Genomic DNA, 18,475 nt, shown 5'->3' on the forward strand with positions numbered 1-18,475 from the left:
CACAATACTCCTTCTGACTATGGATAAAAATGGGAACGATAAACCAATGCTAGGCGGTATCCAGTCTGAGGACGATATATGGACCGATTGTCTCAAAGTCATTCTGAGCATGTTGGGTAACTATGACTTGTGGGTGGCGGTGTGCTCCAATCTTGACTTGAGATTGACTGATCGTCGATCCATGGCACGTTGAATTGAAATAGAGGATAGCTTTGCAAGGGAATCGGGCTTGGAGCAGTTGAATACAAGCGCGCAACGATCGGATTATACGCGTGATAAGACACCTATTACACAAGCCAAAGGTAAGAAAGGGGGTGGGGTGAGGAGGAAATGATGATGCATCCTGGGGGTGAGGGTTGCAAGGGATTGATATACATTGAAAAAAGCAGGGCTTACACGTTTTTTCTAAAGGGTTAAGATCGATTGCCGGCAATGTGACAGCAACCAAAAGAAAGCGTAGCAGTTTTCTGGATCATGCACGAGATCGCAAAATGCAACGAATTTCATCCAATCTTGCCAACGATATTGCTCGTAGTCTCAGCGTCAGTGGTCGCAATCCAACGCCAACGCCATCCTCATCCACAGACGATGCTGACGTAGTCATGAGTGGAGGCTCATCACCTATGCGTACATCCATCTCTGCCAATAACAATACTTCTTCATCATCATCACCATCAAACCCATCACCACCATCATCACGCATTTATCACAAAATGATATCCAGCCGACGATCCAGTCCACAACCATCATCATCATCATCATCCAACGCTATGTATAATGGCGAAGACCCATCATTGCTATTGCGAAGGATTAGTAATGGAACGAGATTACCACATCATACGATGGATTTTGATGAATGGATCAAAGCACAGGCTCAACGACAAAACTTTAACGTCCTTGAATATCGACAATTGTTTGAGGAGAAGCAGAAACAGCTACATCATTACTTATCCGAAATCGATGGCAGCCATGATCCAACAAAGAGTGACGCACAGCGATTCATGGAAATCAAAGACAACCTTGCTCGTATCCTGAAGATTGCCAATGACCTTAGCGGTGATCAATCCATAGCTTTTGTGGTAAATGTTTGGGTCTGTGGGAAAATCAATGTATACATGGAGTGACATTAACCTTATTCGTCTTGATCACAGGATATCTTTCCCGAATGGAAGGCGTTTGAAGGACATATCAACAAGAGCATGGCTTATGTCCAGGCAAGTAATACATACATGTTCCTCAAATACACATCGAGGCTGATGATAAAAATAGGCTGTAGAGGATATGAAGCAGCTGTCGACTCAATCTATACCACGTACCGATGATCTTTTGGCTGATACACGGCGACTCCAATCGGTCCTTTCTGAAAAGATGGCATTGTATGGTGACAATTTGGCACAAAACGGGCTAGAATGGAAAGCAATGGGATTGCCGGTGGATGAACAATTGCTAGCTATGGCCAAAGGATGGTTCTACAACCTGTGTATTGGGCTTATCAGCGAACTTGACATGGCATGTTCTCGATTACGAAGCTTGGTCAATGATATGCGAGAACTCATGCGGCATCCTGAAGGTGAAAAGGTATATACAACATCATGGGAATAAGTAACACGCTGTTTTATCTTACACTTTTTCATAGCTGATGGAATCCATTGCGTGTGGGTTGGAGTTTATTTCAAGTACAACTTCATTTATCGGATTGCCTTCGAGAAAACTCATCTATGGATGTCGTGTGCTGGCAACAGTTTACGGGCAATGGGTATCAGAAGGATTGGAGCTTTTACAAGAAACGCAATTGCAGCAACGTAGCAGTGGCAAACCTAGTACAAGCAGCAACATGATGAACACTACCAGCACGCGACACACCCGTGTGGATATTCGTTTGATGCAATGGATGGATAATATGATGCGGATCTTGACATCACTGCAAGCACTACAAGATGAACCTGCTGTGCCACAACAACATGGATGGAGCGATGTTGAAAGTACTTATGCAGCACCACCCTATGAACCAGTACACGACAATGAGTCATTGGCTGTGTTGGAAAATCTGACATCGATGCTAGTGGAGATCACGGTACGTGCAATGGCTGTCATTGAAACAAATTGCAGCAGCAGCAGCACAGCATCACGCACATTATCATCGGCAGGAGGAGGTAATGGTGGTGGTGGTTCAGGACCCACGACTCTTTCTCGACATGCCAATATCATGACAAATCCCATCATGAGTACCATTCACATGAAGGACACGGTGCTGTCATTTGTCGATCGGATCGTCGAGTTGGCTGGTAGAGCTGATGTAGATGGGTGGCGTGTTCAGGTAAAACAAAAAGTGACAGAAATCATGCATGACGCCCCATGGGAAAAACTCATACGACCTTCATTATAGCGACTGCATGCTCATTTGGAGAGGATAGAAGCTGCATCATGCATTTAAACTGCATTCTACCCCTATTTTTTTACAACAACATAATAAGAGTTGAGATCGACGCCCGCATCCCGTTTGACGATCCCTTTTCATGTTGCATGATTTTGTTTTGCTTCTCAGCAAGAGGAGATGTGGTGCTGAGTAACCCATGTATTGTAATTTTTTTTGTGATCCGATGTCGCAAGGGGGGGAGGAGAGGTGAAAGTGAGCGATCAATCCTTGCTTTGTTATTCGTAAAAAGCAATAGCGTTTCATCTCATTGCATAGCACAAAACTGTCATTTTTTATACGGGTCGATACACAACAGATTCTGAAACTAGTGTCATCACACAAACTTTTTGGACATCAAATTACACGACGCTCATGCACTTTTTTCTTGTACATCAGCTATCATCCACCGCACCGACCCCCCTGGTTGTATTAAAATAGAAACCTGCAGGATCATCCACTCCCTTCTTAACTTGTTAACGCTTTGTACTTTTCTCCCTTTTTTCTTGTATTCTTCTTCCACTTTCTCTCACAACAATGGATCCACTCGCACTGTATACCGTAAAACTTACCATGGCTCGTAAAGAACGTGACAATAGCGACAAACGAGAGCATGTTACCAAGGAGCATGAAATTCCATTTGACGTATTTCATATGGAGACTAGTCCTTCAAATGGACGACCACCGAAGCTCGAAAAGCAAAATTTGCTCTCTCTTGTTTATTATGCTGGTGAGTGAGTGACCATAATGGCTCTTTGCGGGAAAACGGGAGCCATTGAGTGTTTGCGTGAGATTTGCGAAAGAAAGGGTTTAGACTGATCCAAGGATGTGAATTGCAGATGAACAACGTATAGCCAACGTGCGACAAGGCAATACAAATGAAATGCATCGAGCCCAGCGGATCTTACTTGACACACTGCATGTGTTGCACAAGGGTGCCCTGTGCACAAACAACGACAACACAACAACTACTTGTACAAGGCGATTTCAGGAAGGTGTGATCTTTGCAAGCCAAGTATTGCGCCACGGTTACTACATTCGTCACCTCGATTCAAATGAGCAAAAAGCTTTACGTCCATTGGCAGATCGTCTTTACACCGCACTTCAAGAAGTACGCCGCATGGCCCGTGCACAAGCTCTTGCCCACCTTACCCATCCTACCCATTTATTAACGACTCGGTTGAACGAGCTGATGCACAACTATGATACATTTGAATCGGCATTGTATGCAAGCTATAGCCGAGCCGTTTTTGGTGATTCAAAAAGCACATTATGGCAGAATGCAACAAATCAGTCAATGACAAATCATAGCAATCCGTTACCAGCCGAATTGTTTTGTGACGCTCTCACACAGCTACTTCCAATGACCCTCGATCGTGCCCTGACACAAAAACTTGTTACACTTGACATACTGCAAGAGTTGGATCCTGTCGCTTTTATAGCCTTGCCTCGTCTCGCTGTACTTGCTGGTACAACTTGGCTTTCCCACATTTCACATTGGCGAAAACATCATCAACATCCATGTCTGGTAGCTTGGTTTAATACGGGTGGTATTCAGCATGATATGGTTACTCGTCTTTTGAATGCTGTTGAGCAACTTGAGTCAACTGCCTCCCCAGCAGCATTCATGGAGCATCATTTACGTATTGAACGTGCTCTCGTTTATGGCTGGGATGATCAACCAACATCACTGGAAAGCACTATTTATACACACGTGTGTGCTATAGCAGATGGCTTACGTGTTGGTAACAATGCACGATCATTCAATATGGTACTTCGCCATCTATTTTCGCCTTTTCATCCCCCTCAACCCGAATCAACTCAGTACGACGACATGTACCCTGAATCGGTATCCGAGAATACAGTACTTGAATTAGCCATCTAGAACCATATCCCTCCTTTTTTGTATTACGTTGTTCATCACCATCATCTCCCACACATCCATCACATTCCCACTATTATCATTCAAAGAATCATGTTGTTATTGTTGTTGTACAAATATCATATCAAAGGAATGCATGATTTTCTCTTTTGTTCTACAATGCAGAAAGATGGATGCCATCATAACAAATTGTGCTACCAGCAGGATGATGTTGAGAAGTTGCAGCTGTGGATGATGATGCTGATTTGGGCAATCGAAATAAGACAGTGCCTACTTGACGGCTTTGTTCCTGGTATAATGATTCATGATGTCGTTTCTTTTCACTCATGGAGATCCCCAAGCAAATTGCATCACGACGACATTGAGCTGCATATTGACGTAGACAATAAACATCGTTGACATAGGCTGCAGTGCTTTCCATGAGCTCGATATTGATTTTGAGCTGATCAATAGCCACGTGATGTAATCTTTTCTGATCTTGTTGCTGCTCCCGACAACTCGATTTCATGGTGCTGTTGGACGTTAATGTGTGAAGGAAGACATCACGTGCAGTGTTATGAATAGCAAGGAAAAGGCTGTGATAAGTGCTGTGGTCGCATCCAGTATCACGTAGATGCTGTAATCCGGATAAAAGTTGCAGGTTGGTGTACAAGCATTCTACAAGCAAAGTTCTTGGAACGCATTGTTGTGTATCGCGACGCATCAATAATTGGAATAAAACAACAAGTCGCATGGCATAAAAGCAAAGGTGTAGATGCGGGTCGCTATTTTTCAGTGTTGTGTTACGGTCACTGCTCAAGTTGTGCCACCATTGATCCAAGTCATTGAGTAGCCGTTGCGTCTTGATATCATTCCTGCTTTTTAATCGTCTCATGTAATGTGCAAGTACTGCAAAAGGCCGTAAATCATCGTGTTGGTCGTTGTCTTGGAATGGTGGTGGGGATGGCAACTCATCTGGTAATAAGCGGTGTCGACCGGAAGTCAAGGAAACCCATGCATCCACGTAGTACCAACGGTACCAACATTGCAATAGTGCCCGATTCTCACCGATCATTGGTCGTGATTGTATCAGAGATGTCGCTGCTAAACCTGCCCAGGTACGCTGATGCTCATAGAATCCCAAAAGATTACTCGTGTATGAAAGACAAAAGTAGGCTTGGATCATCATTGGATCAATTGTTGCTGTTGTTGTTGTTGAGATGTTGTCCATTGAATAAAGTCCTGCATCATCCACCGCATAACGTGCTCGTTGATATAAAACAATGGCAGCATCTCGACGCCGTTTCTTGTTTTCTTGATGATGGGATGAAAGAGATATCAAGCTGATGGCTGCAATGCAGTAACGGATAGAGAGCGTGTGATCTTGCCAACATTGAATGTCATTTAATGATACAGGAGCCACTTTGAACGCGATGCAACACCAATGCGACACTGCAAGCTTTATAGCCACGTCCATCACTCCTTGTAATGAGTCCTGGATAGAAGCTGGTATCATTTTCTTTCCTCGATCCTCTTCCTCCTCCTCCTCGTCCCCTTGATCGTTTTGTGTTTGATCGATTGAACAACCCAAATAGCAAGGCGAGATTAATGCAGGATTGTTGTTAGGTGACGACAACTGCATGGTGGTATCATAGCTATCGTTGTTGTTGTTGTTGTAGCCTGAAGCCATAAGGGTTGACTCCAAATCAGTGAAAGAGTTGAGATGCAGCGAAAGAGACAAGTGAGAACATCGCAATGGAGAGTCAAGATGCATTGACATGTCGCAAATGAGAATAAAAAGAAAAGCTTCTTAAAGCAAGCATCATGATATAAAAGTTGTTAAGAAGGAAAGTTAACAGAGCATGTGCACAGGTGACCTGACTTTTTTCAGCTCCCACATCATCGGTGCTTGTATTCTCGAAATCGATCATCATCATTTATTCCTTCTTCTTTACTGTCATCCATGGATGAATGAGCTTCATATACACTAACTCTGCCCCCTAAAATGTTGGATTATTATACAATGCTTATCCTTACCCCCTTCCCCTTTGTCCATCAACTTACCCGAAACTGTGGAAGTGCCAGCCAGAGAACAAGGAATGTCTTGACCACAAAGAAGGATGGAAACCAATACACCAGGCCACTAGAAAAGTACTCCAATGTTTGGATAAAGCCAAATAGGCTCCAATAAGTAAGCCATTGCCGTTTTGCTGATCGACTCGAGATTTCAATAGATTGGAACTATGAAAAGTAGTCATCAAAATGGATGCTCTTATGTACGCTTATTATGCTTACCGATGCATAAGCTATAGTAGATGCATGTGGTGAACAAGAAGGATCACTATTAGTGCCATCATGTATAGCCATGTATCATGTTGATTTTACTGTACATACCAGGATATAGCCATCCGATAAGGTCGGTGAATAGCTCTCCAGCAATGTTAAAGTAGGCTACCAGAAAGAGAATCAAGGCACCTCCAAGTGCAATAAAGACTTTGGGAATGTGGAGCTTTTCCTCGGCATCTCGCATACATTTGTATTGAGCTAGAGAGCGATCAAATTGTGCTTCATAGTGTTTAGCCTTGGCAAAGAATGCGTCCATGATTTTGTTTGTGATAGGAAAAAGAGAAAGAAAGAGGCATTTGCTACAGCACCACGTATCACGGCATGTTAATAATGACACACCCCTTTTGAATAAGGTAGTACATTTCATATCATATGAGCTGTATTAGTGTCTTTTTCATTGTGTCATTTGTTCAAAGGGTATGACATTGTGCTTTATTGAATAGAGGGGCTGATAATGAATGGGATTGAGGGAGATAAGGAGTGCGAGATCTATACTCATGCGTTCTACCCTTCCGCCGCGTCGCTCTTTTTGTACCACTACTACTCAACCATGTCAACCGACCCTCCACAACCAAGTCATGGTAAGCTTAAAAGGCAATGCATGAAGGTTCAAGGCATTCACTTTTATCTATCAGATCCTCCTCCACCACAACCACCATTATCAGAACACACATTGACCGAGTCACCACCATGCCAGCAGACCACGAGTACCAACCCTACTCCCAATGAGCCAGATGATCATACATCTCACGAGAACACGCACGAGAACACGCCTCACAGCGAAACGACGATACCATCCAACCACAACAACACGCACACTGGACCAGCACAAGAATACCTTGTCAAGACGATACGTTGGGTTGACTTCAACACTCGAGAAGCTAAAGACGTACGCATCATTACACAGAATGGTAATAAGGGCTTAGCCAACTTGGATGACTATATATGTTTATGCCAAGACACTGAAATGTAAGGTTTTAGAAAATGGACCATGTCCCTTGGTGGCCATCTGTAAGTAGTGTGCGTGTGCGTGTGTGTGTGTGTGTGTGTGCGCCCTTTTGGATCGGAGCCGGGATATGGGGTTAATGCGTTCTTTTCACTTTAGGCAACGTGCTCTTTTTGAGAGGTGATCTCGAGATACGGCCGCCTGATCGTGAAGTGGTCACCTTTGAATACCTTGTTGAGCGATTGGGTGATTATTTGTTGAATCATGGACCTTCTACTACTGCAAATACTACAAACACTACTACAACATCTACCACAATGAATCATCAAGACAAGGTATGTATCAAGGGAAAATTCATGCGACAAACCAATGCTGCTGCATGAAAATTAAAGACACTAATTTCAATATAATAGCAGCCATCCTCCACACCAACAAGCCCAAATGACGATGACAACACCAAAATGATCAGAACCAAATCATCAGCTCAATCCAGCACTCAAGAGTATGTTCTCACGTATCGTTACAATTTGGATGCCGCATTATCCATTTTACCCAATCTACAAACCGGCCTTGGTACGTCAATCATCTTCATAGCCTGATGATGTAATAAGTGATGATCTAATCATTTGCTTCCCATCAGATGTCAATGTTCGTTTCTCGTCGATCCGTGACTTTGAGCCTACAGCTGAGCTGGCCATGTTTGATTTATTTGATGTGGACTTATTCCATGGATGGGTGGTGGATCCACAGGTAGACATTACACACGACAATGCCGATATCATAGCATGCCATTGACGTTTGTGCTATGTAGGATGAAGAGACATATCGAGTGGTTGCAGGAAAGTGTGGATCCTATAATGCTGTGGTGGAATGTGTGGTTCGCGCCGATACCTTGAATGATAAAAAGGATTGGACTCAAGAAGATGAGCTTCAAATGCATGAAGGTACGTATGTCAAGTCAACATGGCATGACGGTCAATGATAGGTCTGACTACTTTATTTGATGTATGTAGGCCTTGTTGCATCCTCGTTCCTTGATGACACAGCTACACAGCTGACCTACTATGGTCTACAGCAATTGGCAGATACCGTGACACCCAACAAACCATTTGTCTTTTTCCGTAACAATCACGTAAGTGTGGGAGGTGGGAAGATGTGTTTATACGTCATTGTATTAACGTGCTACGATTCAAAGTTTTCAACGTTGCTCAAGCATCCCGAGTCATCAGGTCTATTCATGTTGGTGACAGATTCAGGGCTGGTATCACAAAAATCAGTAGTGTGGGAGAGCTTAGGAGATATCGATCAGGGGTCATCCGAATTCTTTGATGGTTCATTCTGCAAGCCGCAAATGATACAAGATTTACCAGAAAACGTGGGAGCGGATGGTGATACGGAGCTTGAGTAAGTTTTTTGCTTTCTTTCTTATCAATGATATTGCTCCTAAACATGTGCGTATCCATCATGTAGCTATGCATTGGCATTATCACTACAGCAACAAGAGATTAGTACAGCAAATGAAAGTCGACGTCAACAAGCTATTCAAAGGGATCAGTTACGTCAACAACAACAACAACAGCAACAGCAACAGCAACAACGGCAACAACAGCAACAGTTGCGATGGCAACAAGAACATGATTCAGCAGCAACCAATGTGAAGAGGAAATCAAAGCAGAATTGTGTGATATCATAAAAGTAATATATTGTTGTTGTTATTAAAAGAGGCTATTCTATTGAATGCTCGGCTGTTCCGAGAAACTGGTAGAGATGTACAACTTGGTGCTGAGGTTGATTTGTGGCAGCCAAAAAACAAGTTCCCTATTCTTGACACTCCTTTTCTGTTTCCCACCCGCACGATCCAGCCCATGCCGGTAGTTGACATGTGCTGATATCATGATCGACGGCAGAAATAGTACGGAGAAAAAGTACAAGCAAGCTGACGACGATGGCGGTGAAAGTGGCGGCGATGGCGGAGACAGCAATATTGACGGCTATAACGCACCCTACCGCGGTGATGGTGATGCAAGGTACAGGCGCATCGCATACACATTCATGCACATACACCATTTGCACGGCACGTTTACGACTTGTAACCAGCCTCTAATACCTTGATATTCTACATATACACGCGTTGATTGCTCTACAAATGTTTCTTTACCTTCTTGCATATTACAGCACCCCACGCAGTAATACTGAGCAAGATCAAGCAAGTAACAATTCACCGACAAGAACACAAGCAGCCTTTATCAATAAGTTATACCGGTATATTAATCTTCTCATTGTTGGGTGATGGATTGGATCTGAATATTATCAAAAAAGAATGCTAGAAGACTCGACGATCCGCCACCTCATCTGCTGGTCCGAGAATGGCGATCAATTTAGTGTCACCAATCCAACAGTGTTCTCGAGGACAGTTTTACCACAATACTTTAAGCACAACAATTGGCAAAGCTTTGTTCGACAGCTCAACAGTATGTGGATCCTCCATCATGGATGGGATTGATATATCACTGATGGCACAATATTGTAGTGTATGGGTTCCACAAGGTCAACGACATGATCTATTCGAATCTTTCAAGCGACAACCAGAATTGGGAGTTTCGTCATCCTTCATTTCGTCGAGGTGCCGTAGAGGAACTCAAAAATATCAAACGTAAAAGTGTCAAATCCCGTCATCAATTACAGGCCGGTCAAGCCTCCTCATCTACCTTTCCTAGTGGTGGTGCTGAAAGCGACGACTACCTCTTTGGCTCCGTCTACAGACATCTGGTGGATGTAGAGGACCGCGTTCGTGTAGCTTCACATGCATACGAATTACTTGTTGGAGAAACCAATGCTCTTCGTTCAGTCATTGCTGGTCAACAGGAAGTACGTTGATGATGATGATGCCACACACTATGATAGCTTTGGGTTATTCATTCATCATTTTAGGTCATCAATGATATCGCCGATATGATCATGGCATTAGCATCCGATGGTAAGTGTATAATATTACTACCATGACAATACGCATCTCATGTGATCCTATTGTCTGTAGAGCCTGGTCAACAAACGAGAGGTAAGAGTGAGTACGACTACTTTCTCTTGATACATGCTGATAATCACCAGTGGAGACTATACGACAACAGCTAACAAACATGCCATCCATGCTATCTGATTATCCTCAAACACGTGCTCAACATCAACAACAGCATTACATCCATCAACAACAGCAACAAGGAATGGCATCAGAAGCATCCGCATCATTGCCTCGGTTGTCCAATATCACCAACCCATTAGCCATTCATCCACTATCAACACCACCAGCAGCAACGAGAAAACCAATACCATCCCACCATCCACATTTGCAACAACAACAACAACAACAACAACGCTTGCCGTCGATCGGCTCTGTTGGTGCCAATATGGTTTTAGAGGAGGATTTGACAGCAGCTGCCACTATGCTTCGACCACCGGTTGCTATGCAACAGTCATCATTGATGCACCCTACTACTACTACTACTGCTGCTGGAGTGATGAGCTACGTTGATTCAAGAATGCAAGAAGCAACATGTGTTTCACGACCTGGTAGCAGTAAGAGTAACACGCCGGCTGCCGATACCTTTAGTGGAAAAAAGCCGCATGCAGGTAACACGCGTTTCTAAGGATGGTCTTTTTGAAATCTAATAACCTCCTTTTGTGGGAAAGAAAACAAGAACCATACCTATGACAAGTCAAGAGAGGATCAGAACAATGATGGATCTCCCAACTCAGTACGCTTAGGCTTAGGACGGCAATCATGGTTATTGAATCCTATTCCACCACCACCACCATGTATGTGAAAGGAGGTTGATTTATGATTCAAGTTGACTGATATATATATTCCACGTGTATAGCTGATGATCACAAGCAAAAAGGAGTAAAACGGCAGCGAACACCCGAAAGTTGAAGGCAATAAAAAGGACCCCTATTGTTCAGTGCTGTCAAACCAAAGAGTGGCTGAGTGCAAAACGTGGTATTCAATTGCTATATGGCTCTTTTTCTTCTTCGTCTCCTAGCTACACCAAGGGGGGTTGGGGTGGGGGAAGGATGGATAACCATGTTAAATCTCTCTCACACACACCAACAAAGGGTTCAAGTAACGTGTGTACGTGGGATGGGATTGCGCGTGTGGATAATGTCTCCTGGGTATAATCTTCTTTGTCTTTTTTGCCTCACTCCAACTATTCCTTTCACCTTAACTTGCCCCTTTTCTTTCGTCATTTCCTCTTTTACACACACACACACACACACACGCACACACCTATTTGTCTTCTCATTTCTTCTTCTTTCTCTCCTTTGATATACAATAGATACAATCATTATCTTTTTTCTTTTTCCTTTGTCTCTCTTATTATTAGTATCATGCTATCCATCTTGGACATTTGTATATCCTCTGAAGAGCGGGAGAACCGCCAACGCAGTATTCAGATCGATAGGAAAATCGAGCAAGACTTGCTACGACAACAACGAGAATGTAAACTTTTGCTCTTAGGTGAATGGAATATCATATCATGCCCTGCATCCCATTTTATTGACCATACAACTGTTGTGGAAACTAGGGAGTGGCGAATCAGGCAAATCGACCATTGTCAAGCAAATGAAGATCATACATCAGAATGGATACACTCCCGATGAGCTGCGAGCTTGGCGTCCGATCGTCCACAAGAACCTCATTGACTCTGCCCATGATCTCATCAAGTGTGCCACCAAGTTGGAGCTACCTCTTGCCAACAACGACGCCGTGGCCACCGTTCAAGACTACAAGTTGCCGACAGAAGATACGGATCAGGGGATACCGGATCATATTATCAGTGCCATCGAAACACTTTGGCTAGATGAAAACACGCCTACCATTCTCGAACGTGGTTCAAGCCAATTCTACATTATGGATTCAGCTGCATAGTAAGTGTGTTCTTCTTGCTCATTCATCCAAGAGCTGTTGTTGATTGATTCGATTACAAGCTTTTTGAGTGATGCACGACGCGTATCGAAACCCGAGTATTTGCCAAGTACGGATGATGTGCTACATGCTCGTTTGAAAACCACTGGCATTTCAGAGACCTATTTCTTGATGGGCCAACTCAATGTTCAGTATGTTGTTGTTGTTGTACGACGGAGCTCATTTATGCATGGGGTCGCTAATTGCATGAATTTGTATTGTGTAGCATGTTTGACGTCGGTGGCCAGCGATCAGAGCGGAAGAAATGGATCCATTGCTTCGAATCGGTCACATCCATCATTTTTTGTGTTGCCCTTAGTGAGTATGATCAGGTGCTACAAGAAGAAAGCAAACAGGTAAGTGGCACATTGTTGGCATATATGGTAATGGGGTTAATTATGCTCATCATGCTCGTTGTAGAATCGCATGGTAGAAAGCCTGGTCCTCTTTGAATCCGTTGTCAATTCACGTTGGTTCATGAGAACTTCGGTGATCCTCTTGCTCAACAAGATTGATTTATTCCTTACCAAAATACAAAGGACCCCCCTGGAGCACTATTTCCCTGATTATCAAGGCGGCAATGACGCACAAAAAGGCACAAAGTACTTATTGTGGCGATTCAATCAGACAAATCGGATGAAGTTGCAGATCTATCCACAGTAAGAGTTGTTTCAATCCCTATAATCATTGATGGATGACTTGCTGATCATTATCATCATCCTTGCTCTCCTTTTTTCTTATATAGCTTGACACAAGCTACAAGCACAAGCAATGTAAGTACAATGACCCCCAACCATCCTTGTCAATGACACGTATTGATTCTTTGTTTTGGATTTTTTTATAGATCAGGCAAGTGTAGGCTCCCTATCGGAATGAGTAGGCATATGCAACTAACGCCTTACCATCCAAATGGCTTATAGATTTGTGTTCCAGGTGATTGGTGATACTATCGTGAAGAACTCCCTTAAAGATTCTGGGATTATGTGAAGAGGAGAATGATTTAGTGACGAGCCATGTACAAAAAGTTATTTTACGTATCGTGTATATACCCCCATCCTTTACTTTCAACCATAATAGTATCTTCCATGAGTAACGCTTTACACTTTATTGCCATGTCATAATGATATTAATATGAATGTGCTTTTGGAGTTTGGGGGGAAAGCGAATTGGTATGGCACAGAAGGCGTTTGGGAACAATCACGCATACCATTGTTTTTGTATCCTCTTCAACAATGATCATGTTGAATACGTCTAGAAATGATACTATCTTTTCATGGGCACGAAGGATATGGACATCGTTGGGGTGAAGGAGGATGAGATCAGGTGATTAAGCGGCCTTTAAAACGGGGGTTGGCTTGTGTGCCAGAATGGTGCGTGGTGGATTGAGAGCAATGGGTCAGCCGTGGCAGCGTGGTAACCCCCTCTTCACAAGGCCTCCCATTGAAAAATGGTATGTTACAATAGGCAACAGCATCATTCGATACGAATCCAACGAAACGACGATGGATGAATGGATGAATTTAATGGATGAACGAAAACATTGATGGATCGATGCAATACATAGACCAAGGGTACCACCTCGTTCGGTAAGCGCCAAACCAAGTCGCACACCTTGTGCCGTCGTTGTGGCAATCGTTCCTACCACAAGCAAAAGAAGACTTGTGCCAGCTGCGGTTATCCTGCCGCCAAGATGCGCAAATGTAAGCACTCACAATGCAACCCATGTCTCGCATGCATGTCGCTCATTCTATTATGCACACCCCATTCCACTAGTCAACTGGTCCGAGAAGGCCAAGCGTAGAAGAACCACTGGTACTGGCCGCATGAGCTACTTGAAGAAGGTTCACCGTCGTTTCACTAATGGTTTCCGCGAGGGTGAGTTGTAATCATGGATGCATAAGGGGGGATGATGGTTTATTGATATACTTGTGTATATTGTAGGTTCCCAGGCTGTCAAGCGTGTTAAGGCCACCACTGAAGCCAGCTCCTAAGCAACATTACACTTCAACCAATTTTCGGCTGCACGTCTCTTTTCCGTAGCATCAACCCCACAACAGCAATAAAAGCTTCGAGCATTTGCCCCAAACCTGTCTCTGTGCAACGTCGATCTATTATGTATAAATTTGGCTGTCTCCGAGTTTGTCATTTTGTTTCTTTCATTTCAGCTTCTCATTGTTTTACCACACAACTACTACAATGGTCGAGAATCAAGACCTCAAGGAGGTCTACATTAACGTAATGTGAGCATACATCCAATAACAGGGACGAAATTTACCTTGCATTGTACTAATCCATTGGATTGATTCATTCCCCTTTGTGTCCCCAAACCTTCTCTTTTTCTCTATTGTTCTTTTACCTATCCATAATAAGGGAGCATGAACCTCAACGAGTAAGAGAGGACCCTCTTACATTTATGAAGCATCTTGCCATGCACTATCAAGGCACCGTATGTATTTCCCCCTCCCTTCTTATTCTTGGGTTTGTTTGATCTACTCACATAGTATCGCTATCCAGGGCTGGCGTGGTTATGAAACTTATATCGGCAACAAAATCTTGTATCCGGGGTTTTCCGAGAGCATGAGAAATGCCGTCTTTACCAGCCGTGCAGGTATTTTTTTCAGCCATTGCATAGTACAGCAAACACTCACAAGTCTAATACTACTGCAACAGTGCAAGATCATATTGATCAACTAGCCTATGAGCAAACTAAACATCTATCGGGTAAACAAGCCAAGAAGCAATACAATGCACGACGCAAAGAATTGGAAGCTATGGCACACAAAATTATAGCTGGTTGTGTTGCAACCCAAGATTCTCGACCCAAGTTAAGGTATGTTGAACAAATTGTGGATGCATCAAGTGTTGTGCTCATTAGGCAGAAAATCGAATCAGGTTGTTGCTATCAGCAGTTGATCTTTTATTGGCACGTTTGTATCATCATGGTGTCTATATTGAAGAGAACCAATGGGTGGAGGTATGTGTAATATGTAGTGGGAATAATGTACGACAAGACATGTGGATAATGACATGATTGTCTTCAGCTGAAACGAGTGGCTATGCACGCTGAAAAGAACAACTTGCCCTTGATATTGTTGCCTGCCCATCGGTCGCACATTGATTATCTGGTGATTAACTTCATTATGGTCAGACTCGGTAAGTGAATGAACAATGGTTGGGGATAGGTGACAAGGTTGGATGGGGAAGGGAGGGAGGGTGGAGGAGTAAAGATGATTAACTAATACGGATAAAATCATTGGATAACCCAGGATTGCAGATGCCCCATATCATTGCAGGTGAAAACATGGATATTCCTGTACTCGGATCACTTCTCAAGGCTGTTGGTGCAGTGTACATTCGAAGAGAGTGGGGTAATGACGTGATGTATAAAACGATCTTGGAAGAGTATATCAGTGTGCTCTTGTCACGTGGTAGTAAGTGTCACCGGACATTTAATGCAGCTCAACGTGATGTATTGATTCCTTCCTCTTTCCTTCCTACGCAGTGAACTTTCAATGCTTCGTCGAAGGCACGCGTTCTCGATTGGGTAAGTGGAACCATGTCCAATTCCATGTCCATTGACTGATCCACATTGGTAAAGGCAAGTTGCTTCCTCCCAAACTCGGCATTCTCAAGATCGTCCTTGACGCATTCATCAAGAATCGCTTCCCTGACTGCTATATCGTACCCATGTCGGCAGGCTATGACAAGATTATCGAAACTTCAAGGTAAATGCCATGAGAACGTGTCCCTGAAAAGAGCTATGGATCTGATGCCTATCGATATATAGTTATGCTGGCGAATTGTTGGGTACACCTAAGGAAAAGGAGAGCTTAGTGTGAGTATGGATACAAGTGAATGAGTATGTATTGCTTGCTGTATTAACCAATGATCTTATAGGGGTCTTATTGGCAATGCAAGTTTGCTTCAGCAACGAATGGGCCGAGTTGACAGTATGTGATGGAGGATGGTGGCAAGTTTTCGCTTACTCTTATGCTAAATGTGTTGATTGCATATGCTAGTTCGGATCGGGAAGCCATATTCATTGAAAGAATGGATGCAGGAGCAGATTCAATCTCGAGGGTATGTGCCATTCAATTCACGATATATATCTTGATTATTCATTTCCTTTTATGCAGCCCCATGGATCTCCTAAACAACCCAGCGGACAAAGCGCTTATATTGAAATCACTAGGATATAGGTAATGTAATTGCACATGTCACTTACGCTCGTTACTGACATAGACATGTAGAGTACTTTCGGATATCGTAAGTAGGATATTGGATGCATCAGGGTATTCAACCAGGGGCTGACAAAAGTAAACAAATCCAGAACGCAATTTCTCCAATCATGCCAGCTGCATTGGTGGGCACCGTCATCTTGACGCTTCGTGGACGAGGTGTTGGTCGTACAGAGTTGATCCGCCGGGTAGAATGGCTCACAAGGATGATCCACGCCAAAAAGGGACCTGTGGTTGAAGTGCCTGAGATATCCACCGAAGAGCTTGTTGACAGAGCTATCAGCATACACCCCGATTTGATTGGCATGCAAAAAGACAAAGACATCCTGGAACCCACTTTTTATGGCATCGATCGTTTCGAGTTATCGTATTACCGCAATCAAGTCATTCATTTGTTCATCGATGAAGGTATTATACATCTTGGTCTTTAAGGAAGATAACCTCATTACTCATGCGCTATATTTAGCTATTCTTTGTGCATCCCTTTATACCATTATCAAAAAGGGTGGTGGCATCAATGATCAACGAATGCAGTACAATGACCTCTTGCACGAGATTATATTTTTATCGAGCATGCTCAAGATTGAAATGATCTACAAGCCTGGTGGTGTCGAAGCCAATATGCAGCGCGCCTTAGATTGGCTTATTGAACACAAGGTGCTCCAAATGTCGGATGATGGTTGGATTGGACTTTCGGATGAAGAGCGTAGTTGTGGTCGTGAAAACTATGGTAGGTTGTCATTGTATGAATCATGAACTTTATATACTAACAAGAGTGTATCAAAAGACTTTTTATGCTTCCTGATATGGCCATTTATCGATTCGTATTGGCTTGCATGTGTCAGTCTCTTTACGCTTACTCCACCAAGCAAATCACCACAAAATGAACCCATCTACGTTGACTCCAAAGCATTCATGGCACGGACGCAGGCATTAGGGAAAACATTATATTATCAGGGAGATTTGGTAGGTGAATGAAGTTGATGTTGTTGTTTTTATGTTTACTAACATTCCATTTATAGAGTTATTTGGAAGCTGTGAACAAAGAAACGGTCTCAACAGCCTTCAGTCGATTCCAGCAATCCGGCATCTTGCTCGTCAAACAATACAAAGAACCCAAACCGTGGTCTGAGGTGGCATTGGATGTGAACTATATACCCGATCGATACAGCAGTGTGCTTGTGCCTCGAGGTCGGTTGTGGGATTTGGCTGAGCACCTTGGCAAATTCAGAAGAGAGGGCAAAAACCGCCGAGATAACGCTGCAGGTAACACACCGCTCGCTGCATAAACAACGTTTTGATCCTATTGCTAACAACCATCTCTAGTGAGCTCTCGTGTTTTGCGGCTTGCCCATGAATTGGCTGAAGAAAATGGAGAACTATCGGCGAACCAAAAGAATCTACAAAAGAAAATGGCCAAAGCCAAGTTATAGATGATTACTTTTTATTTACCGTGATATCGATATACCATCATTATCCGTATTGTTATTCATACGTTGTTTCAAATAATACCTCAGTATGCATGATGATGTCAATCTAATGTAATACAATGTTGATGTTATGGTGATCGAGGATCTACTATGGGTTAGGATATACGGCTATATGCATTAAACAGCTATAGAATAAACAGTGGCACTAATGAAGCGTCAAGAAGTGAGCAGCTACTATGTGATTTTGTAACACAGAGATAGCCCATGCATTGATCTTTGCA

The 18,475-nt window shown here is 43.2% G+C and overlaps 9 protein-coding genes across 9 annotated transcripts; 7 read left to right on the forward strand and 2 right to left on the reverse strand.

The window, feature by feature from the left end:
• Window positions 1-19: 19 nt before the first annotated feature.
• On the forward strand, window positions 20-2,434 carry O0I10_011085 (uncharacterized protein; the record flags this gene model as incomplete). Its single annotated transcript, XM_058491056.1, has 7 exons — window positions 20-116; window positions 204-302; window positions 412-1,079; window positions 1,152-1,214; window positions 1,270-1,578; window positions 1,637-2,317; window positions 2,387-2,434. 7 exons carry the CDS (start codon window positions 20-22, stop codon window positions 2,432-2,434), a joined length of 1,965 nt encoding a protein of 654 aa, XP_058338151.1.
• Window positions 2,435-2,986: 552 nt separating this feature from the next.
• Window positions 2,987-4,298, forward strand: O0I10_011086 (uncharacterized protein; the record flags this gene model as incomplete). Its single annotated transcript, XM_058491057.1, has 2 exons — window positions 2,987-3,143; window positions 3,253-4,298. The coding sequence occupies 2 exons, from the start codon at window positions 2,987-2,989 to the stop codon at window positions 4,296-4,298; spliced, it is 1,203 nt and encodes a 400-aa protein (XP_058338152.1).
• Window positions 4,299-4,449: 151 nt separating this feature from the next.
• O0I10_011087 (uncharacterized protein) lies at window positions 4,450-6,054 on the reverse strand (the record flags this gene model as incomplete). The annotated part of the gene is made up of 1 exon (XM_058491058.1): window positions 4,450-6,054. One exon carries the CDS (start codon window positions 6,052-6,054, stop codon window positions 4,450-4,452), a length of 1,605 nt encoding a protein of 534 aa, XP_058338153.1.
• A 157-nt stretch (window positions 6,055-6,211) lies between these two features.
• On the reverse strand, window positions 6,212-6,876 carry O0I10_011088 (uncharacterized protein; the record flags this gene model as incomplete). Its single annotated transcript, XM_058491059.1, has 4 exons — window positions 6,212-6,274; window positions 6,339-6,515; window positions 6,570-6,580; window positions 6,669-6,876. The coding sequence occupies 4 exons, from the start codon at window positions 6,874-6,876 to the stop codon at window positions 6,212-6,214; spliced, it is 459 nt and encodes a 152-aa protein (XP_058338154.1).
• A 294-nt stretch (window positions 6,877-7,170) lies between these two features.
• Window positions 7,171-9,259, forward strand: O0I10_011089 (uncharacterized protein; the record flags this gene model as incomplete). Its single annotated transcript, XM_058491060.1, has 10 exons — window positions 7,171-7,201; window positions 7,256-7,531; window positions 7,602-7,631; window positions 7,726-7,901; window positions 7,983-8,139; window positions 8,207-8,316; window positions 8,378-8,510; window positions 8,580-8,698; window positions 8,762-8,970; window positions 9,037-9,259. 10 exons carry the CDS (start codon window positions 7,171-7,173, stop codon window positions 9,257-9,259), a joined length of 1,464 nt encoding a protein of 487 aa, XP_058338155.1.
• A 200-nt stretch (window positions 9,260-9,459) lies between these two features.
• Window positions 9,460-11,494, forward strand: O0I10_011090 (uncharacterized protein; the record flags this gene model as incomplete). The annotated part of the gene is made up of 9 exons (XM_058491061.1): window positions 9,460-9,593; window positions 9,742-9,828; window positions 9,886-10,037; window positions 10,097-10,434; window positions 10,498-10,543; window positions 10,604-10,624; window positions 10,675-11,193; window positions 11,254-11,379; window positions 11,442-11,494. The coding sequence occupies 9 exons, from the start codon at window positions 9,460-9,462 to the stop codon at window positions 11,492-11,494; spliced, it is 1,476 nt and encodes a 491-aa protein (XP_058338156.1).
• A 455-nt stretch (window positions 11,495-11,949) lies between these two features.
• On the forward strand, window positions 11,950-13,513 carry O0I10_011091 (uncharacterized protein; the record flags this gene model as incomplete). The annotated part of the gene is made up of 7 exons (XM_058491062.1): window positions 11,950-12,079; window positions 12,147-12,489; window positions 12,550-12,678; window positions 12,753-12,882; window positions 12,947-13,185; window positions 13,272-13,299; window positions 13,460-13,513. The coding sequence occupies 7 exons, from the start codon at window positions 11,950-11,952 to the stop codon at window positions 13,511-13,513; spliced, it is 1,053 nt and encodes a 350-aa protein (XP_058338157.1).
• Window positions 13,514-13,973: 460 nt separating this feature from the next.
• On the forward strand, window positions 13,974-14,517 carry O0I10_011092 (60S ribosomal protein L37-A; the record flags this gene model as incomplete). The annotated part of the gene is made up of 4 exons (XM_058491063.1): window positions 13,974-13,976; window positions 14,091-14,226; window positions 14,300-14,401; window positions 14,468-14,517. 4 exons carry the CDS (start codon window positions 13,974-13,976, stop codon window positions 14,515-14,517), a joined length of 291 nt encoding a protein of 96 aa, XP_058338158.1.
• Window positions 14,518-14,954: 437 nt separating this feature from the next.
• On the forward strand, window positions 14,955-18,197 carry O0I10_011093 (uncharacterized protein; the record flags this gene model as incomplete). Its single annotated transcript, XM_058491064.1, has 18 exons — window positions 14,955-14,972; window positions 15,041-15,134; window positions 15,197-15,356; window positions 15,419-15,500; window positions 15,568-15,679; window positions 15,793-15,957; window positions 16,029-16,070; window positions 16,125-16,251; window positions 16,314-16,361; window positions 16,424-16,476; window positions 16,546-16,606; window positions 16,663-16,725; window positions 16,777-16,792; window positions 16,857-17,172; window positions 17,231-17,494; window positions 17,552-17,730; window positions 17,787-18,030; window positions 18,091-18,197. The coding sequence occupies 18 exons, from the start codon at window positions 14,955-14,957 to the stop codon at window positions 18,195-18,197; spliced, it is 2,151 nt and encodes a 716-aa protein (XP_058338159.1).
• Window positions 18,198-18,475: the final 278 nt, after the last annotated feature.

The sequence above is a fragment of the Lichtheimia ornata genome (genome assembly GCF_029851405.1).
Source record: "Lichtheimia ornata isolate CBS 291.66 chromosome Unknown scaffold00082, whole genome shotgun sequence".
Classification (NCBI taxonomy): domain Eukaryota; kingdom Fungi; phylum Mucoromycota; class Mucoromycetes; order Mucorales; family Lichtheimiaceae; genus Lichtheimia; species Lichtheimia ornata.